General features: G+C 48.8%; 2 protein-coding genes and 1 long non-coding RNA gene across 4 annotated transcripts in view; 2 read left to right on the top strand and 1 right to left on the bottom strand.

Moving 5' to 3' along the window:
- The first annotated feature begins 386 nt into the window (after nt 1-386).
- LOC135264613 (uncharacterized) lies at nt 387-2,828 on the top strand. 2 transcript variants are annotated; one of them, XR_010332751.1, is made up of 4 exons: nt 387-514; nt 1,065-1,138; nt 1,521-1,722; nt 2,401-2,828. It is a non-coding gene; the product is annotated as an uncharacterized LOC135264613 (long non-coding RNA). The 2 variants fall into 2 exon arrangements; XR_010332750.1 differs by lacking the exon at nt 387-514 and having other exon boundaries at nt 524-1,138.
- Nucleotides 2,829-7,529: 4,701 nt separating this feature from the next.
- Nucleotides 7,530-14,102, top strand: LOC135264611 (L-serine dehydratase/L-threonine deaminase-like). The gene is made up of 8 exons (XM_064353347.1): nt 7,530-7,689; nt 9,469-9,644; nt 10,408-10,447; nt 10,710-10,849; nt 11,214-11,305; nt 12,223-12,450; nt 12,676-12,800; nt 13,462-14,102. Exons 2-8 carry the CDS (start codon nt 9,492-9,494, stop codon nt 13,656-13,658), a joined length of 975 nt encoding a protein of 324 aa, XP_064209417.1. The 5' UTR covers nt 7,530-7,689; nt 9,469-9,491; the 3' UTR covers nt 13,659-14,102.
- A 2,636-nt stretch (nt 14,103-16,738) lies between these two features.
- The window catches only part of LOC135264609 (probable E3 ubiquitin-protein ligase HECTD4), a 54,951-nt gene continuing 47,037 nt past the window's right edge, over nt 16,739-24,652 (bottom strand). The window contains exons 67-78 of the mRNA XM_064353345.1: nt 24,481-24,584; nt 24,128-24,251; nt 23,595-23,785; nt 23,306-23,452; nt 22,650-22,769; nt 22,375-22,530; nt 21,836-21,939; nt 21,350-21,571; nt 21,072-21,238; nt 20,497-20,692; nt 19,695-19,917; nt 16,739-18,980 (exon numbers count right to left, since the gene is read on the bottom strand). Of these exons, the coding sequence (XP_064209415.1) occupies nt 18,844-18,980; nt 19,695-19,917; nt 20,497-20,692; nt 21,072-21,238; nt 21,350-21,571; nt 21,836-21,939; nt 22,375-22,530; nt 22,650-22,769; nt 23,306-23,452; nt 23,595-23,785; nt 24,128-24,251; nt 24,481-24,584 (1,891 nt within the window). The 3' untranslated portion in view covers nt 16,739-18,843. The remainder of the gene's footprint in view (nt 18,981-19,694; nt 19,918-20,496; nt 20,693-21,071; nt 21,239-21,349; nt 21,572-21,835; nt 21,940-22,374; nt 22,531-22,649; nt 22,770-23,305; nt 23,453-23,594; nt 23,786-24,127; nt 24,252-24,480; nt 24,585-24,652) is intronic.

Below are 24,652 nucleotides of genomic sequence, written 5' to 3'. Positions count from 1 at the left end.
GCTCGCTCTTATGATCTCCCGCTGCGTGCAAAAGCTGGCAAACCAAACCTCTCAAGTTTTACTTCAGAGAAAACCGTTGGATAAGATTTCTAGGCAAACTTTTCCCAGAAAAAGTGCGCCATGTTGTCAGATCTTGTCTTTTTTCCCCCTCTCGGTTTTTCTCCCCGTGTTGCTACAGCGGGTTTTCTCTCCGGTGGAAGTTGCTCTGAATGGTCTACGACCGAAGCAGCCGCTTAAATCTGCATTACATCAGAAGGGAAGCGGCGTTACCTACGTGCGGTCTGGGGAAAATTCAGGCACACCGTCCTCAGCCAACTGGTGGATTAGCCCATTTAACAGAAAAGCAAAGGAATTTATTAACGGAAGTGACAAAACATTTTATCAACGTTTGAAGCTTTATATGTAATTTTAAATGCTAGCAAATCGATGAATATAAAGTAGGCCACTTGGCCAATTCCAAGTGTTGCGATTAATTAATAAAATACATTAAAAGCTTACTGAATTTAACCGTTAGGTAAGCCTACATTCAATCAAATAAACATCGGTTTGATGTGCTTCTTACTTTATTTCATTTTAATTTAGTTTATTTAAGGTGCAATAAGTATGTTTTGTAACATTGCTACCGAGCTTAGTTGGCCCATCTCTGAAAACTTAATCTCAAAAGGACCGCAATCCTAATGTTATATGGAGAGAGAAAAAACACATTCAATGTCAATATTTTCAATATTAACAAATGTTCAATGTATTTTCTCACCGGTGAAAGCTGCAATTGTTTTTTAATTAAAATGTCTAAGCAAGGATTTATAATGTTCACTCTCTGACAATGTGAATGTTACACACACATACAAACATGAAACCGGGATATTTCCTGAGCTCTGAGTTCAGTTCGTGATGACCGAAGCAATAGCAACACAGCGAGGGGAGCAGGGAAAAGGAGTTTGAGTAGAAATTAAAAAAGAGGATAAATTCATATTATTTAAAAGCCTGAGGAAGACTGTGTGCAGTTCTGGGCATTGCATCACATGATAAACACACAGAAGCCCAAGACTCCTCTTCTGTTCCAGCTGCTGGTTGCTCTGTTCCTCCCGACAACCTTGAGTGCCTGCAGGACCTTGGACAGCAGCAACCTCACCTACAGGTATGCTCACCTGAGGCTGATTAGCAATCACCTGAAGTTTATCGCTAATCACAAACAGGTGTGCTCACCTGGGACTGATCAGTGGTCACACACAGGTGTGCTTACCTGTGGATGATCAGTGGTTACACACAGGTGTGCTCACCTGGGACTGATCAGCAGTCACACACAGGTGTGCTCACCTGGGACGGATCAGCAGTCACACACAGGTGTGCTCACCTGGGACGGATCAGCAGTCACACACAGGTGTGCTTACCTGGGACGGATCAGCAGTCACACACAGGTGTGCTTACCTGGGGATGATCAGTACTTTGATCAGCTGTTGCTCAGTGCTTTTGTTAGGCCTTTTATAATGATACAGGCTTCATTCAAATTCTTTTAAAAGGTTTCCTCACCTTGCTACCTGTCCATGATTCCGTCTAAACACACCCAAGGGAATCAGGGAAGCGGACGAGGCAGCGAGGAGGGCAGTTTTCATTAAGACTGGGATTCGCACATCATCGCCCCCTGCAGTATCATCCCGACCCTGACACCTGCAGCACCTGCTGTACACACTGCAGCCCTGTTCTCTTTTACTCAGACTTCAGGTATCAATAGGGCTTTTTAGCAATGCCTGCATTTAATTGGCTAAATTATGTTTCTGTGATAAGAAGCAGCTGATATCACGTTCTTCAGTGGACTGGACCATGTGCATTTCTGCACTCTCCTGAATCAACAGTTATATGTATGCACTTATATGTGTGTATGTGTATATATCACATTGAGCTTCATTTTGCAACAAGACTGTTTTGTTTTACTTTGATTTTGATGGTGAAGACGCTGCACAGACAAAATCTCGTTATTTTCCACAATAACAGACTAATACTGTAGGGGGCAGCAAATCAAATTGTCCGAAATGCCGGAGAAGCAAAGAATCGCATTTAAAAGTAAGAATGTCGCTATTACCCGAATGACCACAAGATGGCAGCGTTCTACAACGTACTACACACATTCACACTCAAACTCGCAAAATTGTGACGCTACATCGGTCAAAATTAATCCGGGCTTCCCAGCTTCCAAATAATACCACATTTTTGGATTTTGCTTCTAAGCACACAAACACACACCGTGTGAGTCCAAAAACCAGAAATTGTTTCAGTAGCCGTACAATGCCTAGTACAGACCTAACATACTCAACATTTACAACATTTTTTAATGCTCTGTACTCCGTACTAACATCTGTACTCTCGGTGAGGAGCACAGTACTGACCGAGTTTCTTTTTCAGAAAGGAAAGGGGACAGTCTGCCCTCGTTTCTATTTTCTGCTTCATTCAGGCAGTGGGAAAGCAGAGAGGGTTACAGATGGAGGCGGGAAAAACAGCACAGACGGTGCCACTGCAGCAGGATTCAAACCCGCAATCACCAAGGAGTCGCCCCACGGACCACACAAAACATCCCACCAAAGTCTGAGTTTTCCTGCCTACTGTCAGTCTTACTGATGAAAGTAAAACATAAAACTGCTTTCAAAATATCCAGGACAAATGAGTTCACAACTCAAGCAGTTCTGTGGAAACGGCTCTTGAATTATTTAAGTTTTCTGCAGTCAGAGGGGAGAATAAATTTGCCTTCCTGGTTCTAACTGCTCAGTTCTTTTTAATCTCCCTCTGAGATTAAAAAGTAAGCAACAATAAAATAAACCAGAATATTTATTCCACTTCCAGATTTCCAACATTTTTTCTGAAACTTCGCACACACTTTCATTTAATTTTGACGGGTTCGTAAAAATCTTTTTTTTTTTTTTCGATAAATCAGGATAATGCATAACACACCAAAGTGAGAATCTATAAATTATTAGTTAAAATCCTGATTTATGCATCTTACACATAAATGTGTAATTTTATGTGCACGATCTTGAATTTTCATTTCTGTATGAAGAATATGTTTATTCCAGTTGTTGCTGACCCAACAGAATGAATTTTCATGAAATGGAGAGTACATTCTATCTTATCTAATCTCAGCCCGTGGCCTCGAGCCAGACAAGGGCTGTGATCTTCTTTATAGCTGGTCAACAACACGGTACGTTTCTTACAAGAATCAGCAAAAAGAATACTACTCACTAAATCCTGCTTTTTCTCAACCTGTAATCAGGAAAATGAATGAACAGCCAGGCAGAGAGAGAGAGAGATTTCCTGTTTGTTAAGTCACAACATGCTCTGGTAACAGCGGGGTGGCTGAGACGTCTATTTTGCATCTCCTTCGAACTGAGCCGTTGTTTTTAACCACGGAGGGAAATTGTGCTCCCTGTGGGAGTCTAGGTTCATCTGCTCATCTGCTGTCCATCACTCAGAGTTCGTGCTTTCTGCCTGGACTGGAGTTTAAGTCCCCTAACTTATATTGTGAAATGTAATATCACAATCATATAGTATAGTGTAATTCACGTGTTTTGTATATTGTTACATTTCATTTCGCTAAAGGAGTAATAGGGGCAGAGGTCTGGTGGTCTATTCCTGAAGAACAGAATGTTTCTGGATTTCGAGCCCAATTTCGACTCTTTAATTTAATTATACACCCCGTAATACCCTCCTTGAATTGAAGTAAAACGTTTCGTACAGAGCAAAAAATAATAATCCTCCGCCGTCATTCATGGGCTCTGCTGTTAATCTAGTTAAAATGCAGTGCCAGATATCTCTGTTTTATGACTCCCATTAACCTCGAAATATGCATTTTCTCCGTCTAAGTGTTGTTCAGACTACACCGAACTGCCCTGATTTTAACGCAATGACTAACGCGTTTACGCTTTGCTCAATCCACCATTAGGCCTACGATTGTGTTCTAGTTTTAATCTACAAGAATCGATAAAGAAAAAACTAAAATTTGGCCGCTGTAATTTTTTTTTAAAAACATAATCTATTTTTCTTCTTTTTAAAGAAACGACGTTTTGTAAGCTCATAAACATGATAATTTACGTTTAGTTTTTTGTTTTTCATTTTTACAGCCGAACAAATAGGCCTAACGTTTGTCGGAGCCCGGTGGTGCTACTTTTTTGCCCACTGTACTATTTCAGCACGTGCTTGGGTTCACCAAGGAAGGTAAGCTCAGAGTGTTTGTTCACAAAATGACTCGGCCAAGACTCACAGACCAGTAGAGACAGCTCGGCTTTCATGTGTTATCGGTAGTCAAGTCAAGTCAAAGTTTATTTATGTAGCACATTCACAACAGTACAATACATTCTCGTTCCGTCATATTCGACTGACGTAAATTTGTCCTCCGAAACAGTTTGCGTAAACAGCTCAAATAAAATAGGTTTTAGGGCCACAGTCCACCTGAGTCTTCTCTGTCGGCTTAAATTGTCACACATTTTATTTGTTTGTCCCCGACTGAAGATTTTACTCTCCCCAAATGATCTACTAGGGCAGTGATTTGACTCATATCAATGAAAGAGATTGCACACCGTGTGTGATCACTGTGTATCCATTTGTCTGTGAGGTTACTTTTTACCGTTTGAGAAAGTCAATTTTTCAGATGAAGATAAATCCAGTGTTAAATGCAAAAGTGTTTTAAAAAAAGGACATGCTTTTTGTTGTTTTGGCTCTGTGTTATAAATATGAGGTTAAAGTGCAGACTGTCAGCTTTAATTTGAGGGTGTTTACATCCATATTGGGTAATCAGTGTGGGAACACTTTTTATATATATAGTCCACTCGTTTTAGGGAAGCCAAAGCAATTAGACAAAATTAACATAATTTAACAATCTGAAAGAAGGTGTCATATTTAGTACCTGGTTGCAAATGCTTTGCATTCGATGACTGCTTGAACATCACCAGACATGGGCATCTTCCCTGGTGATGCTCTGCCAGGCTTGTACTGCAGCCACCTTCAGATCCTGTTTGTTTTGGGGGATATTTGCTTTCAGTCTTCAGCAAATGAAATGCATGCACAGGTGAGATTCAGGGCAGGTGATTGACGTGGCCAGTTGAGAACACCCCACTTTTTGGCCCAGGGAAGCTCATTGTTTGCTTTAGCAGTATGTTTGGGGTCATTGACCTGCTGCATGGTGAAGCACCGTCCAATGAGCTTTGAGGAATTTGGTTGGATCTGTGCAGATAAGATGTTTCTGTACGCTAAGAATCCACCAATGAAGACAAGTGAGCCAGCTCCAGTGGCAGTCGTACATGCCAGAGTCATAACACTACCTCTCCACCAGGTTTCATAAATGAGAGGGTTGTACTTTTTGATCATGAGCAGTTCCTTTCTTTCTCCACACTTTCCTCTTTCCATCACTTTGGTACAGGTTAATACTCCTCCTGTGTATCCATAAGACATTGTTCTAGAGCTGTACAGTTTTTTTAAATAGACTTTTTTTTTGCAAGCACATCTATCCATACAGGTGTAGAGTGTTCCTTATCTGCTTGACAGTTGAAAAGACGTTTTCTTCACAAGTGAAAGTATTCCTCAGTCATCCACAAGAGTGGTCTTCTGTGGTCCACCGGGTCACGTGCTATTTCAGTGCTGACCAGCGGATTCTGCCTCCCCAGCAATGTATCAAACAGCTTGATTTTGTCACCCACAATGTTTTGGTAGTCAGCTGATCGATTTACTAGCATTTGACACTTATTTAGCTGTCATGTTGAGAGACAACAGTAAAAGCCTCCAAATGCAAATTCCACACCTAGAATAAACTCCAGACCTTTTGTTAGCTTTCTCGTGCGTGAACTAATGAGACGAAGACACACAGCTGGCCAAGAAATAACTGAGCCACAAGTTGTCTGATTACTCTCGCCCCCTTAAAAGGGGGAACTATAAAAATTAACTCCGACGGGGATCACCTGATATGGATGTAAATTAAAATCGAATTAAAATAGCCAGTTTGCGCATGAACCACACATTCGTAGTTTTATTTCAAATCCAATGTGCTGGAGTACCGGACCAAAACATAATTGTGTCACTGTCCCAAGACATTTGTTTTATTAAATTGTGTATGTAACATTTCTTTTAAAAAAAATGAATCTACCTCTTCCTGTGAACAAGATGTTTTTTTTGCGTTATTCAAAAATCGTGCATTATGCCATCGGGAATATTTACAATAAACCAATGCTTAATCTTTTTAAAGTGACGTAGGCTCATTTAAAGTTTGTTCCTACGTTGAAAGATAACACTTGTGCTTGTCCCCTTCACATTAGCTCACGACATATCTTGTATTCACATTTTAATCAAGCTTTCAGTCTCTGAAGAGGTCTAAACGCGCGTGTTTAGGCTAGAAAAGCGCAGCGGTGTACGGGGGGGAGACACTGTTGTCGCCAATGTAAAGTAGGCTAAACTTCTTTCTGACTTGGAACTGCACAATGCCCCGCATGACGGATTCGTGGTTTTCTATAGAGAACTGGTTTAGGGTGGTTTTGCGAACATTGTTTCCTGTACGTGACCGATTTCGAACTGGAAATGGGTCTGGGAACGAGGAGGAAGAAGTTTACATCATAATGGTTGGGCCCCCTCTGCAAGTCCTCCCCTTGCCCCTCCGCCCTCCCCCTACCCTCCCTTCTCGACTCAGCCGGATCGATCAGGTTTGCGGCGTTCCGTGACATTTCCATCCTCCGAGGCCGGGCTATGCGCCCGCCTGAGCAGCGCGCGAACGACCCGCTTTTGGTAGCGAGGTGCCAAAATAGAAGCGTCTCTTTTGGTAATGGAACAGCGGAGTACCTTTAGCGTTCCCCGAACATTCTGCACATAGAGTCTCCACGTAATACTTATTAATCAATGTATAGACATTCACGATTTAACATAGGAGATTGACCTGGCCAATATTTAATTTCGTCTGGGTATAATACATGAAAAAAATGTTATCGCGCCAGGATGCTGTACAACGACTGACTTAATGTTCCTAAACAGATACCCAGAACGAATAAAGCGCGTTTTCACTCGGTTTTCACCTCATATTAATCTCTAGAAGGAGCAGATCGAGACCCTCGTGCACGTCTTAGGACTTGTCTGTGGTTTTATTCTGGCATGTAAACAAAAAGTGTACTAATAATTTCGCAGTTAAGTTTCAAATTGACTTGCGTAATGAACCGCTGACGCAATAACGCACGATCTGATATAATTTCTTACCTCCAGCGTGATATTTCACTGAAGCAAATAAACAGCTGCCCAATAGCTGTGAAGTACTTTAATGGTAATTGTACGTACAATTTTATTTCCGTTGCTTTGCTACACGGATGATGTGCATTATTCCAATACAAACATAGGGTAGATGTATTAATTTACCAAACGATAAAATATTGATTCCAAATATGTATCTGTTTGGGTATGGAAGCTAAATTTGTCTTTGGGATTAAGAGTTGCTGCCTTCACACGCGGAATCGCCCACATGTCAAGCCTTCCTAGGAGCCGGGCGAGACGTGGGTCGGAGGTGTGTTGACAGCCTGACAGGGGATTGGCTGTTAGGAGAATGCCACTTCGCGTCGGCTATAAAGTCGCGCGCACAGTCTGGCGGCCTGAAAGTGCTGAGCTGTTTAAAGCGGGAGAGGATCCCTGGAACTACGGAGAGGGTTTACCTCAGTTCGTCTTCCTACTACTCCGGTAAGATAACTTTTGCATCTGGCAATAGAAGTCTGGATAAGTGTATAATTCGTCCAGGTGCGTAGAACTGCCGAAATCCGTCCTGCTAGAGTTGGATAAGTATCTGCGTTCATTTACTAATTACATACCGCGTTAGATTTTAAACTTTTCCCTGTGTGGAAACTGTTCTTTGTTTTTAGGTTGTGTTAGGCTTCTATCTACCATTTTCATCCTTAGTGCAATAATCGCATCTATCATTCTATTACAAACTGTGAACCTGTAATCGCGCGTTATTCGACTCATGTTTTCAGTTGCTAATTAGGTACACTCGGAGCGACGCTTTATTAGTCCTGCTAACTCGCAGTTTAGGTAGTAAGTGTATAATTCGTCCAGGTGCGTAGAACTGCCAAAATCCGTCCTGCTAGAGTTGGATAAGTATCTGCGTTCATTTACTAATTACATACCGCGTTAGATTTTAAACTTTTCCGTGTGGAAACTGTTCTTTGTTTTTAGGCTGTGTTAGGTTTCTATCTACCACTTTCATCCTTAGTGCAATAATCGCAATCTATCAATTCTATTACAAACTGTGAACCTGTAATCGGCGCGTTATTCGACTCAGGTTTTCAGTTGCTAATTAGGTACACTCGGAGCGACGCTTTATTAGTCCTGCTAACTCGCAGTTTAGGTAGTAAGTGTATAATTCGTCCAGGTGCGTAGAACTGCCGCAGAATCCGCCCCTCACCACCTACTCAACCCAGCTCCTGGTCCAAGCAATGGTTCTATCCCGCCTGGACTACTGCAACTCTCTTCTGGCTGGACTACCGGCATCTGCCACCAGACCCCTGCAACTCATTCAGAATGCTGCGGCTCGTCTGGTCTTCAACCTCCCCAGCCACTCCCACGTAACTCCCCTGCTCACTACCCTCCACTGGCTGCCTGTTATGGCTCGCATCAAATTTAAAACATTGGTCCTAGAATACCAGGCAGTCAAGGGATCAGCCCCAGCATACCTCCACAAGATATTCAAACCCTACATGCCAGCCAGATCCCTCCGTTCTGCTACCTCAGGACGCTTGGCACCTCCCCCTCTTCGCACCTGCACTTCCAGAACACATCTCCTGTCTGTTCTGGCTCCCACACGACATGGTGGAATGAACCTCCCTGTGGAGGTCAGAACAGCTAGAGACGTTACTGACTCATTTCAAACGGCAGAACATCCGAAGACTCACCCTCTTCCAGTGCTGCACCTTCTCTCCCCATCCTATTTTTGTTGGTCAGTGGAGGTGTGGATTAAAAAATAAAAATAACAGTATACATCACATGCATTTTAAAATGGAAGCAGCTAATAGATTTATAGATTGGTAATGTTTTTTTTGTTTTTTTTTTTAGCAAAATGTAAAATGTTTTAGGGTCATACGAAGCACCTTCGTTCTTGATATTTACCAAAATTGTATTGTATAATATAAATTGTGGCGATTGCATAATAGGACAGACCATTTGGAGAAAGCATAGGGTGGCAGGGTAGTATAATGGGTAAGGAACTAAGGTCACAGGCTCCATTCCCAGGTAGGACACTGCCAATTGTACCCTTGAGCAAGGTGCTTTACCTGCATTACATCGGTGTATATCCAGTTGTATAAATGGATGCACTGTAAGATGTTTTTTTTTTTTTAATGTGAAAAGTTGTGTAAGTCGCACTGGACACAAGCACCTGCTGAATGCCTGTAGTGTAATGTAATGTAGTGTCGTTTTATTCTATCCGCTTGAAGTGCTTACCGGCTCAGTGCTCTCTCTCTCCAGTGCGACCATCCCTCAGTCCAGCCATGAACTCCCAGGGTCCCCTGCACCTGCCCACCCCTCTGAGGGAGAGCCTGCCCCTGTCTCGCCTGGCGGGGACCCCCATATACCTGAAGCTGGACTCCTCCCAGCCCACCGGCTCCTTCAAGATACGCGGCATCGGACACCTCTGCAAGACGGTGAGTCTCCAGGGCAACCACCAGCCTCTGCAGGAGTATGACCTGAGATTATTAATACTCATGCTGCTGCTATCAACATTATTTATATCATTACTACTACTGATAATACTAGTACTATTACTGCTGCTGCAACTACTGCTACTACTACTGCTTTTACTAGTACTACCACTAATGCTGCTACTACTGCTACTACATCTACAACTACTAGTAATGCTGGTAATACTACTACTGTTACCACTAGTGCTGTTGCTGCTACTGTTTTTACTACGGCTACTCAAAGCACTTTACAAGAAATAAATTATTGTACAACTGCTAAACTGCTGATGAAGGAACATGACAGTGATTCGACTGACGGTAAGGAGATGAGGTTTGGGGTAGATTAGGGTTTGGGAGAAACTGGCACTTGGGATAGACTGACTTTTTGGATAGTCTGACATTTGGAATAGGTTGGGGTTTGGGATAGATTTGGGTTTGGGGTGGACTGCAGTTCAAGAGAGATGGGGTTGGGGACAGACGGCTTTGTGGGTGGGTGGAGGTCGGGATGTGAAGGGCACAGTGGTTTCGTGCTCCAGTATGGACCAGTCCAGGCCAGTCTGACCAGTCTGAGGAGATTGCTGAATGAGACCTGCTGAGCTGGCATGGAGACTGTGTGTGTGTGTGTGTGTGTGTGTGTGTGTGTGTGGGAGAGGGGGGTGTATGGGGGGGGGGCACTGACTCTGTGAAAGACTCTCATGGTCCCTCTGGCCCCCATTTTGTATTTCAGTGGGCTGAACGAGGCTGTGAACGATTCGTCTGCTGCTCAGGTGAATGCCCAGCCACTCACAGCTTGCCACCTCACCAAGCTTTTCATGTCAATCAACCGGTCGGCCAATCAGATTAATTTTTATAGCGGCGTTCACGGCGAGGTGTGTACACCAGTTACAACACTAGACAAACGAAACAGTCAGTCCACGCGGGTGTAACTCTAATATCAGTATTTCGGGGGGGGGGTTAAAATGCAAGTGCGCTGTAACAGAGAACCCGCCGCGGTGCCCGTCTCACCCCGTGCCCTTTGCCCTGCTGCAGGGGGCAATGCTGGCATGGCTGCCGCCTACTCCGCCCGCCGCCTCGGGGTGCCCGCCACGATCGTGGTCCCCGTGGTGACCCCGAGTTTCACCGTGCAGAGGCTGAAGGACGAGGGGGCCACTGTGCTGGTGCACGGAAAGGTGAGCCCCGCTTTCATTACCTTCCTCCATTTAGCAGACCCCCCCCCATCCAGAGAGCAATAAACATTGGAGACCCCCATCCAGACACTACACAGCAGACCCCCCCCCCCCTTCATCCAGAGTGACTTACACAGATTATATTTTTACACACTCCACTTGTATAGCTGGGTATTTTATTGAAGCAGTCCAGTTTAAGTTCCTCACTCAAGGGTACAACGACAGCTGGGAATGGAACCCACATCCCTTTCAGTTCACAAGCCCAGTTTCCTGACCGCTACATCACACTGCCAGCTCACAGCCCATTGGCTGAATCTGCTGCGTTGCTATGGCGCCGTGTATGTATTTATTTGTGTGTTTTTTACAGGAGCTGAAGGAGAGCATAGAATACGGTCAGCAGCTGGTGGCCAACAACGCTGGCTGGGTGTTCATCTCCCCCTACGACAACCCCCTCATCTGGTGAGTTATGGGGGGGCAGCGACTGTACGTTGCCATGGTGACCAGAGCTGGATCACATGATTATCCCACACACTGAACCCACTGACTTGGTCCTTAATTAGATTAAATTGTTTAAATTACAGTAATTATAGGGAAGTTATTTTCAATGCTGTATGCTTTCATACCTGGGACGAACAATTATTTGAGCATGCTTTAACCCATCTAGATACCAGAAAAAAACTTCTAGATCGTTCCTGAAAATTTTAAAGAAAACATTTATTTAAATGAGTATTCATAGCAAAATTATTCTCTTTTCGTTCGATTGTAAATCTGGACTTTGTTACATTATTTCCTCAGGGATTGTCGAAAGTTTCTTTTTTTTTTTTCTTCCCCCCAGCATCTAAAGAGTTAAATTACTTGAAATGCATTTGACCCATGTGCGCTACTGACAATCACTGTCTGTGTTCCGCATCGGTCAGTTATTACTGTCAGTTATTGTACAGCGTCTGCCCAGACCACGTTCACCAGGCACAGAAAGTGCAGTGTCACACACAAGCGCCGTTATGGTTCATAATGAGACTTTTACGTAACCGTGCCGGAGGGCGAGCGCTCGGCATTGTTTTGGCGCTCTATAGAAAGCAGGACTCCAGCGGCTGATTGCCGTTCGCTCGTTTGGAGAGCGGCTGGCTCCGTGCCACGGGCCGGGTCCGTGGCCTTCGCCCAGAACCACCCAATCAAACGCTCTCATCTCTCCAGCGGCTCCCCTCACGCCACAGAAGCGCATTGTCAGCAGTTTGCATAACAACTGGGTCGTATATAAATAACGGGGGGGGGGGGTGCAGGGGCGGTCTGTGACGTGTCGTTTCAGTGCCCTGCTGTGCTGTCCATGGTCCTGACTCAACCTCATTTTCGGTTTCTGTTTTTTTGTGTGTGTACAGGGAGGGTCATACGTCTCTGGTGAGGGAGTTGGAGGCGGAGCTGGAGGTGAAGCCGGGGGCGGTGGTCCTGTCTGTGGGGGGCGGGGGCCTCCTGTGCGGGGTGGTGGAGGGGCTTCGCCGCGCCGGCTGGGGGGACGTCCCCATCGTCGCCATGGAGACCGTGGGGGCGCACAGCCTGAATGCTGCCATGGAGAAAGGGGAGCTGGTCACGCTGCCCAAAATCACCAGGTATGGGGCTCCCTTCCAAATTTAATGCGCTACCGTGAGAACCCCTATAAAGCAGGGGTCTGCAGCCCTGGTCCCACGGAACCATGGGGTCTGCTGGGGACCCCAGCCCTGGTCCCTGCAGCCCACCCCCCCTTTAGTGCAGAAGTGGGAACTCTGGAGAACAATTGTTTGCCATTTCCTCTGACTCAAAGAACTTACTCCCCCCCCCCCCCCCCCCCCCCCCAGCGTTGCGACCACCCTGGGGCTGAACTGTGTCGCCGCTCAGACGCTGAAGCTCGCCCAGGAGCATGCCGTCTTCTCCCAGCTGGTGACCGACCAGGAGGCTGTGATGGCCGTGGAGCACTTCATGGGTGCGTCCTGCTCCCTGCGAGCACCTTATAATGCCTCATAATGGAGGCGTGGGTCAAATGCGCATTAGAAATGCCTTTAAATGTAAGAACTCCTTCAGATGCCCTACTGTACGTCACTCTGGGTAAGAGCATCTGAGTGACTGTAATGTCATGTGATGCAGGATTATACACTCAGAAAATACAGACGACTGAGTACAGAAAGGAGAACGTGACTGTAAAGAAGGGAAAAAGTCTGATCCTTATGAGCCCCTGAAAGTTTCAGAGTGGAAAAAGATAAAGGCCTTATCACTGGAATATGGACTTGGGCCGGTCAGCATCTTTAACTCCTATCGGTGGCTGGGTCCTGCATCTTATTCTGGTTCTAACCAGCACTGATTGTGTCTCGCTTACCTCAGCTTAACATACTTCCTGGATTAGTTACTCTGGATTGGAGGGTCTAGTAGATGATTGCGCTGTACACTGTAATTGCGAGGAAAGGGTCAGAAACCTGATTTGGAGGCTGAAGTGTGGAAGAGTAGCACTAGTGACAGGGTAGTGGTGCCCTCACGCCATAGTCCCAAAAGCTGTCCTAAAACTGGTTAATGCTTTAAAACACACTTGTGTTAATACCACGCACGCACGCACACACCCACCTCACTGACCTTTCGCTGTGCTCCCGCAGACGATGAGAAGATCCTGGTGGAGCCTGCGTGTGGCGCCGCCCTAGCGGCCGTTTACAGTAATGTCCTGAGCCGGCTGCAGAAGGAGGGCAAGCTGGGGCGGGACCTGGGCCCGGTGGTGGTGGTGGTCTGTGGGGGGAACAACATCAGTCTGGCGCAGCTACACAAGCTGAAGGTGCAGCTGGAAATGTCCTGCTGAACAACGCCAAAACCCCCCCCCCCCCAACTGGAACCAGATGCTAAGGATGTCCGAATCGAGAGCAACAAACCCCCGCCCACCCACTGCCCAACCCCCCCATGTCAAATCATTCCAGACTGTGACCGATTCACATCCAGTTCCTGGTCTCTCGAAACCGACATACAGACCATCTGTGATCCCTGTGCAGGTGGATACCCACACAGTTATGACCACAGCTTTAACTGTATCTCTGGTTAGGACTACAAAAGACTCTTCAGTAGTGGCAGAGTTCCACGGGTACTGTGTGGCGTCATAGGTTAGTTTCCCTGGAAACCTGCGGTTTTATGAATATAAATATTTGCGTGTCTGCTCGTGCCATGTGTTTGTGTGAAATGTAGCAATGTATGAATTTGGATTCAGCACTTTTGTACATCTTTTTTAAAAATTAAATTGTTGGTTTTTTTTTTGGAGAACACTGTGTGTCCTGCTTGGATGAATGGATGAATGTTCTGAAAGCAAAACATTCTATCATTGCACAAGGCACTGAACGCCAGACCATGTATCAGGAAAGTGTTCAGATAAACGTCCTATAAACAAAAGTAGTGTTTCATTTACCCATTGCTTGCTGACTCATTTTACACTAAGCATCCACTGGAAGTGCAGTTTAAAGACAGTAAATCAGATACTGTATAGCTGTTGTACCTTCTGTTTCAACATTCAATATAATTTCTCAGGCTGAAAAAAACAAATTACCTGAAATGGTTCTTCCAGTATTGTGACATGGAAAACAGGTGTGAAGATAAGGGCAGCGGTATTAAAACTTGGCAGCAGTTTGCATCCAGCTAGAAAAGGTGGCACCGCTGCACTTTACAGTCGAGTTTGTTCAAAGGTTCTACAAAGGAGAAGTCTACAAAAATTAATGCTAAACAAGGACACTGGAAACATAAAACAGAGATCACAGATACAGAAGCACTGGATAACCGGCAAAAACAAAAAAACAAGACCAGGTCAAAAAAAGTACATGGCTGGACCGGCCGACCAATGGTGTAACTTCGTCACTCACTCAGTCACAGACATTTACGTTTGTAGGGCTGTACATTTGTTGACTTAATCCTGGAAGAAGATACCAAACACCTCAACAAGCACCCTTTTATATCCCACATTAATTAATCAACAGGAGAAATCTATTCGCTAAACGAGTTGGCAAAATCAAAAATGCTGATCTGTTCACTTAACAGGGTACAAACCCCCCAAAAAAACACGATAAAAGATGCTGGGATTCTCCACTGGACCCGAGAGGAGGCCGTTATAAATATTTACATAAGAAATCCTTCAGCACACAGATAAGAAAAACAACACACGCCGGCGCGTGCTTCTGATTGGTTAAGAACAAGATGGCCGAGAAAAAGGCGGAACTCGACAGGTGACCTCTGTCCAGAAGATACCAAAAGGCAAGCTAAGTTTGGAGCGACGACATATTTGAGAAAGTTCTCTTATCTGACACGACATTCTTCTGACGTAACCGGCGATTCCTTTTATCTGCGGAACAAACGCAGCGGTGGTAAAAGCAGAGAGGATGCTGGGACACGAAGTGCCTCCAACAGCAACTCAGCCAACTTTACACGCGTATGAACCAGCAGGGAAAAGGGACAGCTGGAAATTTAAGGAGGGGGGGGGGGGTTTAAAGATGGAAGGAGAGACTACTGCTGGGATGCTGTAAACGTAAGGGAGGGGGCTTTGCTAATCTAATCGGAGACGGAGGCTCTGTCACTGGGTCAATACCGCCATCCACCGAGCTTTTTACAGCCCCCCGCCCCATTGGCCCAGACCTGAGGCCGTAACTCCACGCTGCCGCCCGATTGGCCGGGGAGGTCGTAAAGGGAGAGGAGCTGTCAGAGGGGCCCCTCCAAGGCCCGGCAGTAATCGGCTGCATTTAAGCACACTCATGTTACGCAATGAGCCCACCCCCCCACCTCCCACCACACCCCCCAGCTGCCCCCCACATAGCCCCCCCCCACCACACCCCCCACACACCCCCGCCAGCACCACCACACCCCCCAGCAGCCCCCCACACACCCCCGCCAGCACCACCACACCCCCCAGCAGCCCCCCACATAGCCCCCCACCACACCCCCGCCAGCACCACCACACCCCCCAGCAGCCCCCCACCACACCCCCGCCAGCACCACCACACCCCCCAGCAGCCCCCACACACCCCCGCCAACACCACCACACCCCCAGCAGCCCCCCACACACCCCCGCCAACACCACCACACCCCCCAGCTGCCCCCCACATAGCCCCCCACCACACCCCCGCCAGCACCACCACACCCCCAGCAGCCCCCACCACACCCCCGCCAGCACCACCACACCCCCAGCAGCCCCCCACACACCCCGCCAACACCACCACACCCCCCAGCAGCCCCCACATAGCCTCCCCCCCCACCAGTTTCCTCGCGGGAACATTCCCTGCATTGCCAGCGGTGACGCAGACCCAGCTTACATATCTAACATGAAAGAGGGACAATATTGAGCCGCTGGAGCTGGGGACGGGTTGGGCTGGGGTCAAACGGGGAGGGGGGGGGGGGGTTAGCCAGCTAGATTTGGCTTGCCACCTGCCCCACAGACGTCTGAGGGTGTCCGGACCAGGACATGCTGATGTAATGATCCCCTTACATAAGACAGTCAGCTGGTCAGGGGCTGCTGAAATGGGGGGGGGGGGGTGGCTGCAGCTGTGAATCATACACCACGGCAGGACACCTGTCCTCCCCTTAAAGCCCCGCCCACTATCACATGCCCCGTGGGGCCTGATGGGAAACTTCAGTCCTCCACATGCAACCTGTCCCAAACAGAGCCAAGTATAAACCATGAGTACCGAACATCTCCCAAACACAGCCAAGTATAAACCATGTGTACCAAACATCTCCCAAACACAGCCAAGCATAAACCCTGTGTACCAAACATCTCCCAAACACACTATGAACCAGAGACTTGAAACAGAGACAAACACACATACCGTGCAGAGTCCCCAGTGCACACTATAAACCAGACACACACACACAAACACACAACCCCAAAAAATCAACAGAAAAAAGGAGCGCTTACATCAAGACAAGTTTATTATTGTGACACAGAAATCTTGAACTTGTTTCTCCTCCTCTGCAGAACTCATTCATCAGGACACGTTTCAGGTTCGAATGTGTCGAGGGCACACAGTAAAAGTTAAGTTAATGCAACCATAAATAATTGTAATAAATATCAAGTAAATGTACAGCACACGTTCTTATAGTAACACCGGTGTGTAGATATGTCCTTTAGCCCCCAGTTTCCCTCCTGAGAGAGAGCAGCGTCGTAAGCAGCGGTTCACCGTCACAGCTATCGTCACCTTTAAAAGAACTACAAAAATAATAATAATAATAATTAATTGGCAAACAAACCAACTCCTGTCAATCTCAAACAGCTCTCCTCCAGAAGGCGGGACCTAGCAGACACCTCTGTATACTTTACAACAAAACAGGTTTCACCATGAATATAAGAATGAACATAGAATCCATCTGAGTTACAATATTTAAGTGATATATTACTTGTAATTTCAAAATGAAAAAAAAAAAAACAAACAAAAAAAAACTAAAACAAACTGGAAATCCAATGCAGAATATCCAAGTTGTTATGATATAGTTCTTTCTGGAAGAAGAGAACATAAATTCCTAAGTGTGGGGAAACAGCATTTTAAAAAGGCTGCTCCCAAATCAAACGCAGAACTCTATTTACATTTCAGTTTCCTGTAAAGTACATGTTTCTTTACACAGCTAAAACGTTTTGGTTACGGGCAACGGAAGAAGGAAGTCTGGATTCCGGCGTTCAGTCCGCAGAAAAGGCAGAACCTTCCCCCCGTCGCGGGTCTCTGCCGTGTCTGGAGAGCGGTAGAGCACCGTGTGCAACCGGGCGGCACCCCTCACCCACCCCAAAAAAACCCCACAAAAAAACCCCACAAAAAAATCGAAAACAACTACAAAAAAGAAAATAGTCAATGTGCATTCAAGCAGTGGCACACGCAGGGGTTGGGTTTTGGGGGAGTGTGGCAGCTTATCAGAAAGACAGGATCGCCTTGCCCTCTCGTATGCGATCCCCCCCTCCCCCCAAACTGACAGCCAGCCCCCGCCCCCGCCACACCGTGTCAACCCCAGCCAGCCCCGGCTGCACCAACGGCGAACCACCGCCCACCACACAGACCCCCAGGGACATCCTCTTCCCATAGATCACCATTACTGCTCTTTACACTATTTATACATCCTCTTTACAGATCTGAATACAATATGTGCACCCTTGTTAAATAGGCAGATTAGTTTTTTTTCTCCTCTGACGATCAAGCTTCGTAGGCATTGCTATACAGTGTCCTGCACAGTCTTTCCTCCACATGCTAGTCCAGCACCGGAGTGCAGGGAACAGAGCAGGAAGCAGTCGGTGTTTTTAATGTCCCTTTTACCACACAACTGACCAGTAATGGAACAGGACCCCCCATTCCTGAAATTTTCAAAACCACACCCCCCCAAAAAAGAGAGAAATGATAACGAAATAAATATTAAATAAAGTGAGAGAGGAGTCCCTCGCTGGCCTGGTTTCCATGGTAACTGTCACCTTTGACCTCTGTGCGGCATTTGGCATTGCGTTCTGCATTGGTTTTCGGCTATTGTAGTAATACAAACACAAGGACCCGCCCCCTCCCCCAATCCACCCCCCTGTCTGAAAGCCCCCCCCCATACCCCCCCTAAAAGCTGAAGGCGTCTGAAACTCAGGCACAGCTGTGTGCTCCCCGTAAGGAGGGAGGCAGGGAGATGTGATCTTCGGCCACACGCATAAAAATAAAAAAATAATAATAAAAAATAAAAAAGTTATGCATTTCTAATGGCTACACTGTTCCCAGACAACGTCACATGACCAGAGACGAAGATAAAGGAACAGGAACATAAGCAGAAATGTAAAAAATTATAGTCTAAATCCCCATTTTGGAAATGATAGTCCGGATCCTCTCTGGAAAAATTATCATTAAAAAAAACAAAAAAAAAAAAAAAAAAAAAAACCTGGAGTGGCCACAAACTCCAACAGGAGGGGGAGGAGTCCTGGAGGGGGGAGAGCTCCGCCCCCGGAGAGGGTGAGGGGTGGGGTACTGGGCGGGGCAGGGGGCGGGGCAGACAGGGCGGGGGGGTCAGCCGCTGAGCGGGTCCTCTCGGTAGTGGATGGCGTAGCGGAGCTTCTCCTGCATCACGTCCAGGGAGGAGTACTGCGGGAGCTTCACCATGAACATGCAGGTCTCCACGCGGATGTACCGCGAGTCCGGGGAGCCTGCGGAGACAAACCGCCAACATCAGCATCAGGTCATACCGCCAACACCAGCGTCAGGTCATACCGCCAACATGAGCGTCAGGCCAGCCGCGGTCATACCGCCAACATGAGCGTCAGGCCAGGCCAGCCGCGGTCATACCGCCAACACCAGCGTCAGGCCAGGCCAGCCACGGTCATACGGCCAACATCAGCGTCAGGCCAGGCCAGCCGCGTCCTGTAACACGACTGAGGTAGTTACAGTAATGTGCTGTGATAGATCCCTCATTACGTTTCTCTTACACCCTACTTTACCGCTCCTTTACTCCAGGCCGTCCAGTGGAGGAGGAGGGGCTCCCCCTCTATAGCCGGGGTCCTCCCGAGACTCCTTCCCACCTGTTTGAGGGATTTTCTCCCCACTGGGAGCTTTTTTAGGTAATGTGCCTGCTATTTGGAAGTTTCTCTGCCTGGTTTTTCTCTGTGACGCTATAAAGTTTTATTTGTATAGTCACAATGACAACTGATATGATTTGAGGTTGCGGGTTTGATTCCCAGGTGAGATAGTGTCATTGGAACCCTTGAGCAACGTAACCTGCTGTAAACTGTGAGCAACGTGCCTCCCAGCCGTGGAAGCGCAAACGTAATCTAATCTCTGACACGGTGAGTGCGTGACAGGACAGCGGAGTCAGCGTTTACCGGGTCTGCCGTGAATAAACAGCCCCGCTCCCCCCCCCATACCTGCTGCCCCGTCGGGAGGGGCGATCTTCATGGGGTAGGGGGGCACGTGGGCGGTGTCGGGTCCCCCGTCCTTGCAGGGACAGGTGAAGGGGATGCGCTCCTGGTTGCAGGCGAACTTGATGAACTTGCAGAGCTCCTCCTGAGTGAACATCTCCAGGGCGCCCCAGAAGAACTCGATGTGCTGGTCCGTCTCCATCAGGCCCACCTGGTACATGGTGTGAGCCTGGGGGGGGGGGGGGGAGAGACACCCGTCACCACGGCGCTTCCTACACAGTCACCCACTCCCACCACACAAGCACCGACGGACTGCTTCATTCTGCAGGCCCTGGATGCCTAATCACCTTGAGGAACGCCAGGTTGATGTAAGACAGTTAGGTGTATTGTGAGGACAGAAGTAAGACAATTAGGTGTATTGTGGGGACAGGAGTAAGACGGTGAGGTGTATTGTGGGGACAGAAGTAAGACAGTTAGGTGTATGGTGGGGACAGGAGTAAAACAGTTAGGTGTATTGTGAGGACAGAAGTAAGACAGTTAGGTGTATTGTGAGGACAGAAGTAAGACAGTTAGGTGTATTGTGGGGACAGGAGTAAGACAGTTAGGTGTATTGTGGGGACAGGAGTAAGACAGTTAGGTGTATTGTGGGGACAGGAGTAAGATGGTGAGGTGTATTGTGAGGACAGAAGTAAGACAGTTAGGTGTATTGTGGGGACAGGAGTAGGATGGTGAGGTGTATTGTGGGGACAGGAGTAAGACGGTGAGGTGTATTCTGGGGACAGCAGTTCGGGGAGGTGGTTTTGGGTACCTTGAGGAACTCCAGGTTGATGTAGGGCAGGCCGCAGGTGCGCAGCTCCACCTCCAGGGGGCTGAGCATGGTGAGCAGCTGCAGAGGGATGATGGAGGCGAGTCCCGCCCGCACCGCCGTCATACACTCCGAGTTCTCCAGCTCCCGCAGCCTCAGAGCGCGCACCGCGCGCGCGTACATGTCCTTATTCTCCCAGCTGCAGGGAGCACACACACACACACACACGTTATACACACACACACACACACACACACACACACACACACACATTACACACACGCGTACATGTCCTTATTCTCCCAGCTACAGGGAGCACACACACACACACACACACACACATTCACACACACACATTACACACACACACACACATTACACACACACACATACACACATTACACACACACACACACACACACACACATTACACACACACACACACACACACACACACATTATCACACACACACACACATTACACACACATTACACACACACACACACACACACACACACACACACATTACACACACACACACACACACATACACACACACACACATCTTGTTTCTTACGTGACGCTGATGTTCCGCCCCCCCGTGCAGAGCTCCACCTCCTCGCCCGTCATGGCGACGTAGGTGAAGGTGCAGCAGGGCCGGCTCGGCGAATCAGGGCTCTCGCCCGTGTGGTGCTGGGAGGAGATCTCTGCACACAGCGCCTCAAGCTCCGCCTCCTCGCTCACCTGGCGGGAGAGGTCAATCCCGTCAACGTGAGCGTGACGTCACCGTGACATCACTGCTATGACATCACAACACCAACCCCCCCCGCCCGCCTCCCTCCGTCCCGCTCTTACGCTCTCAAACTTCTTGACGTAGTTGTAGGTGAGCAGGTCGGCCTCCTGCAGGTCGGCGTCGGGGTCCAGGGGCTCGCCCACCAGGCCCTTCCAGAAGGACCCGAGCAGGTCCAGGGGGAGGGGCACGTCCGCCCGCACGGCGATGCCCAGCAGCTGCCCCAGGAAGTGCAGCAGCTGCTCCTCAGCGTAGGTGATCGGGCACGGCGTCAGGATGTACTTCCCCTGAAACGCACACCACGGCAATCACTGACTGACCATCTGACTGACTGACTAACTGACTGGCTGAGTGACTGATTGACCGATTGACTGACTGACTGACTGACAGATTTACAGACTGATTGACTGACTAATTCATTGACTCATTGATTGATTGACACTAACTGACTGACTGACTGATTAACTAACTGACTGATTGACTGACTGACTGACTGACTAACTGACTGATTAAATAACTGACTGATTAACTGACTGACTGACTGTCCCTACCTTGTTGCGGTTGGCGGCTGCGCTGGGGCAGGGCAGCAGGAGGGAGAGGGCGGAGCTCTGGAGCTCTTTGCACACCTGCCACAGGAAGTGCCGAAAGGACCCACCTGCAGACAGACAGACAGACAGACGCAGCTGGGCTGCCACTCAAAACAGGCGGGTATTTACATTCATTTCAACTGCTGATTATCTGAATAACTGAGTGGCTAATTATCTGACTGGCTGATTAACCGATTGGTTGATTATCTGACTGGCTGATAAACTGATTGGTTGATTATTGGACTGGCTGATAAACCGATTAGTTGATTATCGGACTGGCTGATAAACCGATTGGTTGATTATCTGACTGGCTGATAAACCGATTGGTTGATTATCTGACTGGCTGATAAACTGATTGGTTGATTATCTGACTGGCTGATTATCTGACTGGCTGATAAACCGATTGGTTGATTATCAGACTGGCTGATAAACCGATTGGTTGATTATCAGACTGGCTGATTATCTGACTGGTGGGTTTCCACGATGATGGCCCGGTAACTCACTGGTGCCGTGCACCTCCTCCCCGGTGAAGCGGATGTTGAAGGCGTAGGTGGGGTCGCCGCCGCTGGCCAGTTTGACGCAGAGCTGAGAGGAGGGAACGCAGGAGAGCTGCCGCGCCGCCTGGCAGAAATACGTGTTCTCCGAAGAGCGGATCTCCCCTACGGACAGAGCCAGGGCTGGAGTTAAACAGCGCCCCCTGCTGGACTGGAGTCAAACCTGCACACACAGCGCCCCCTCTAGGACTGGAGTTTGAGAGTTCTCTTTTTTGGTCACTCACCTCCCACGATCTCCAGGGGGTCCAGCGTGATTTCGGGGGCGGCGTGGTCGGCCGTGCGCTGGACCGTGGCGTTCAGGACGCGGTTCATCACGGTCACCTTGGTGTCATAGAACACCAGGCCTGCAAGGGAGGGGAGGGGTCAGCGGGTGTTTGGCTGGAGGACTAACCACGTCTCTCATGTTCTAGAATGTTCCACAGTGTAGCCTTCAACCCCACATTACTGTCTTTTCTGTGACTGAGCAAGTCCAGCCAAAACAGCAGGCTATTAAAATAAGACTTTAGCACGGCTGTGGGACTCCTCTGGCCGGTCTGAGAGGGAGCACACAGCCCAGGAGCGCACAGCCCAGGAGCACACAGCCCAGGAGCACACAGCCCAGGAGCGCACAGCCCAGGAGCGCACAGCCCAGGAGCGCACAGCCCAGGAGCACACAGCCCAGGAGCGCACAGCCCAGGAGCGCACAGCCCAGGAGCACACAGCCCAGGAGCACACAGCCCAGGAGCACACAGCCCAGGAGCGCTGCGTAGTGACCTCAGGTATGACCTTCGGCCCGTACGCGCGTTCTCCTCTCCCGCTAGTTACGCCCGATGCCCAAGAGCGAAACGAGACGCGCACAGCAGCGGGATACCCGCGCCCCGACGCCGCGGCGACCCCTGACCTTTGGCCTCCCGCAGCAGGGCGGCGATGCTGTTCTGGTAGGTGGCCGTCTGGCGCAGCTCCACCAGCGGCAGGAAGAAGCTCTCCAGCATGCTGTTCAGAGACTGCAGCAGCGCAAAGCGCAGACGCAGACTCTCCACAGGCACACCTGCGCAGTGAGACAGGAGCCTGCGTCAGTACACACGCACACACCTGCGCAGGTGAGACAATACAGTACAGGCATTTATCCGATTTAAACAGTGACACGTGCACATGGTTGGCAGGTAAGTTGAGGCGGCAGGTAGCCGTACTGAGCAGGCAGGCCACACGGGGGTCGGCGGCGTCGGCGGGGTCCAGGTAGACCTCGTGGGGGTGCAGGCGGGCGGGGGTGATGGCCAGGTGCCGGCACAGGCGGTTAATGTACTGCACCAGCGCCACGTCCATCTCCAAACTCCACTTCCTGCAGGCCTTCTGGGCGTGGCGCGTGTCTATGCAGGTACACCTGGGGAGGGACACGAGCTTCACTCTACACGGCCAACAGCACACTCATACACCAGCAGGGGGCGCTGTCACAAACTGTGGGCCAATGCATCAGCAGATAACACACAGCCCTACTGTCCCCACACAGTCCATATTTTAACAAGCTGCTTTCCTTAGAATAACGTAACTGTGTATAAAACCCCAGAGAGCAGCCACAGGGAAGGCAGCCTCCTTTCCCATTTGCCCAGAATAACCACAGCAGTGTTTAGTGCTGCGCTACTTTCTGTGTAAACACACAAAACGCCGGTGACATCGCTGCCACGCGTCCTTTGACCCCGGAAGTGAAAGGCGCACCACGGCTGACCTTTCAAAGTGCAGGTCGTAGCCGCAGGCGAGAATAGCCCTCCACACACTCCGGATGTCCTGCTTGGCTCGGTCCACCGTGAATTTGTGGAAGCCCTCCAGGGTGAGGTACTTCTCCTCGGGAACTGGAGGGGGGGGGGTGAGAGGGAGGGAAACAGGGTCACATGAAACCATGTGGAGGTGGGGGGGGAGGCGCTGTGCATCGCCCAAATCTGTCCCACAACCACAGGGCAACACTTTAACGACATCGCTGCATCACTCTGATGAGATGGGGAGAACGTGCTGATGACGTCATACATGGGCGGGGCTGGGCTAAATGGCAGTTGAGTGAGGGGAGGGGCGGCGCAGCGCTACCTTCCTGCTTCTTGGCGGGAGACTTCTCCGTGTCCTTCTCGTCCGGTCGGGCCTTCTCAGGGGACTTGGGCTTCAGGACCGGCTTCTTCTCGCTCAGAGCCGTCCTGAGGGCAACAGAGGGACAGAGCTTCAGAAAACAGCTTCAGCAAACAGCTTCAGCAAACAGCGTCAG

This window comes from Anguilla rostrata, chromosome 10, assembly GCF_018555375.3.
Source record: "Anguilla rostrata isolate EN2019 chromosome 10, ASM1855537v3, whole genome shotgun sequence".
NCBI lineage: Eukaryota > Metazoa > Chordata > Actinopteri > Anguilliformes > Anguillidae > Anguilla > Anguilla rostrata.
The sequence above is the reverse complement of the archived record's forward strand: the minus strand, read 5'-3'. Positions and strand labels throughout refer to the sequence as shown.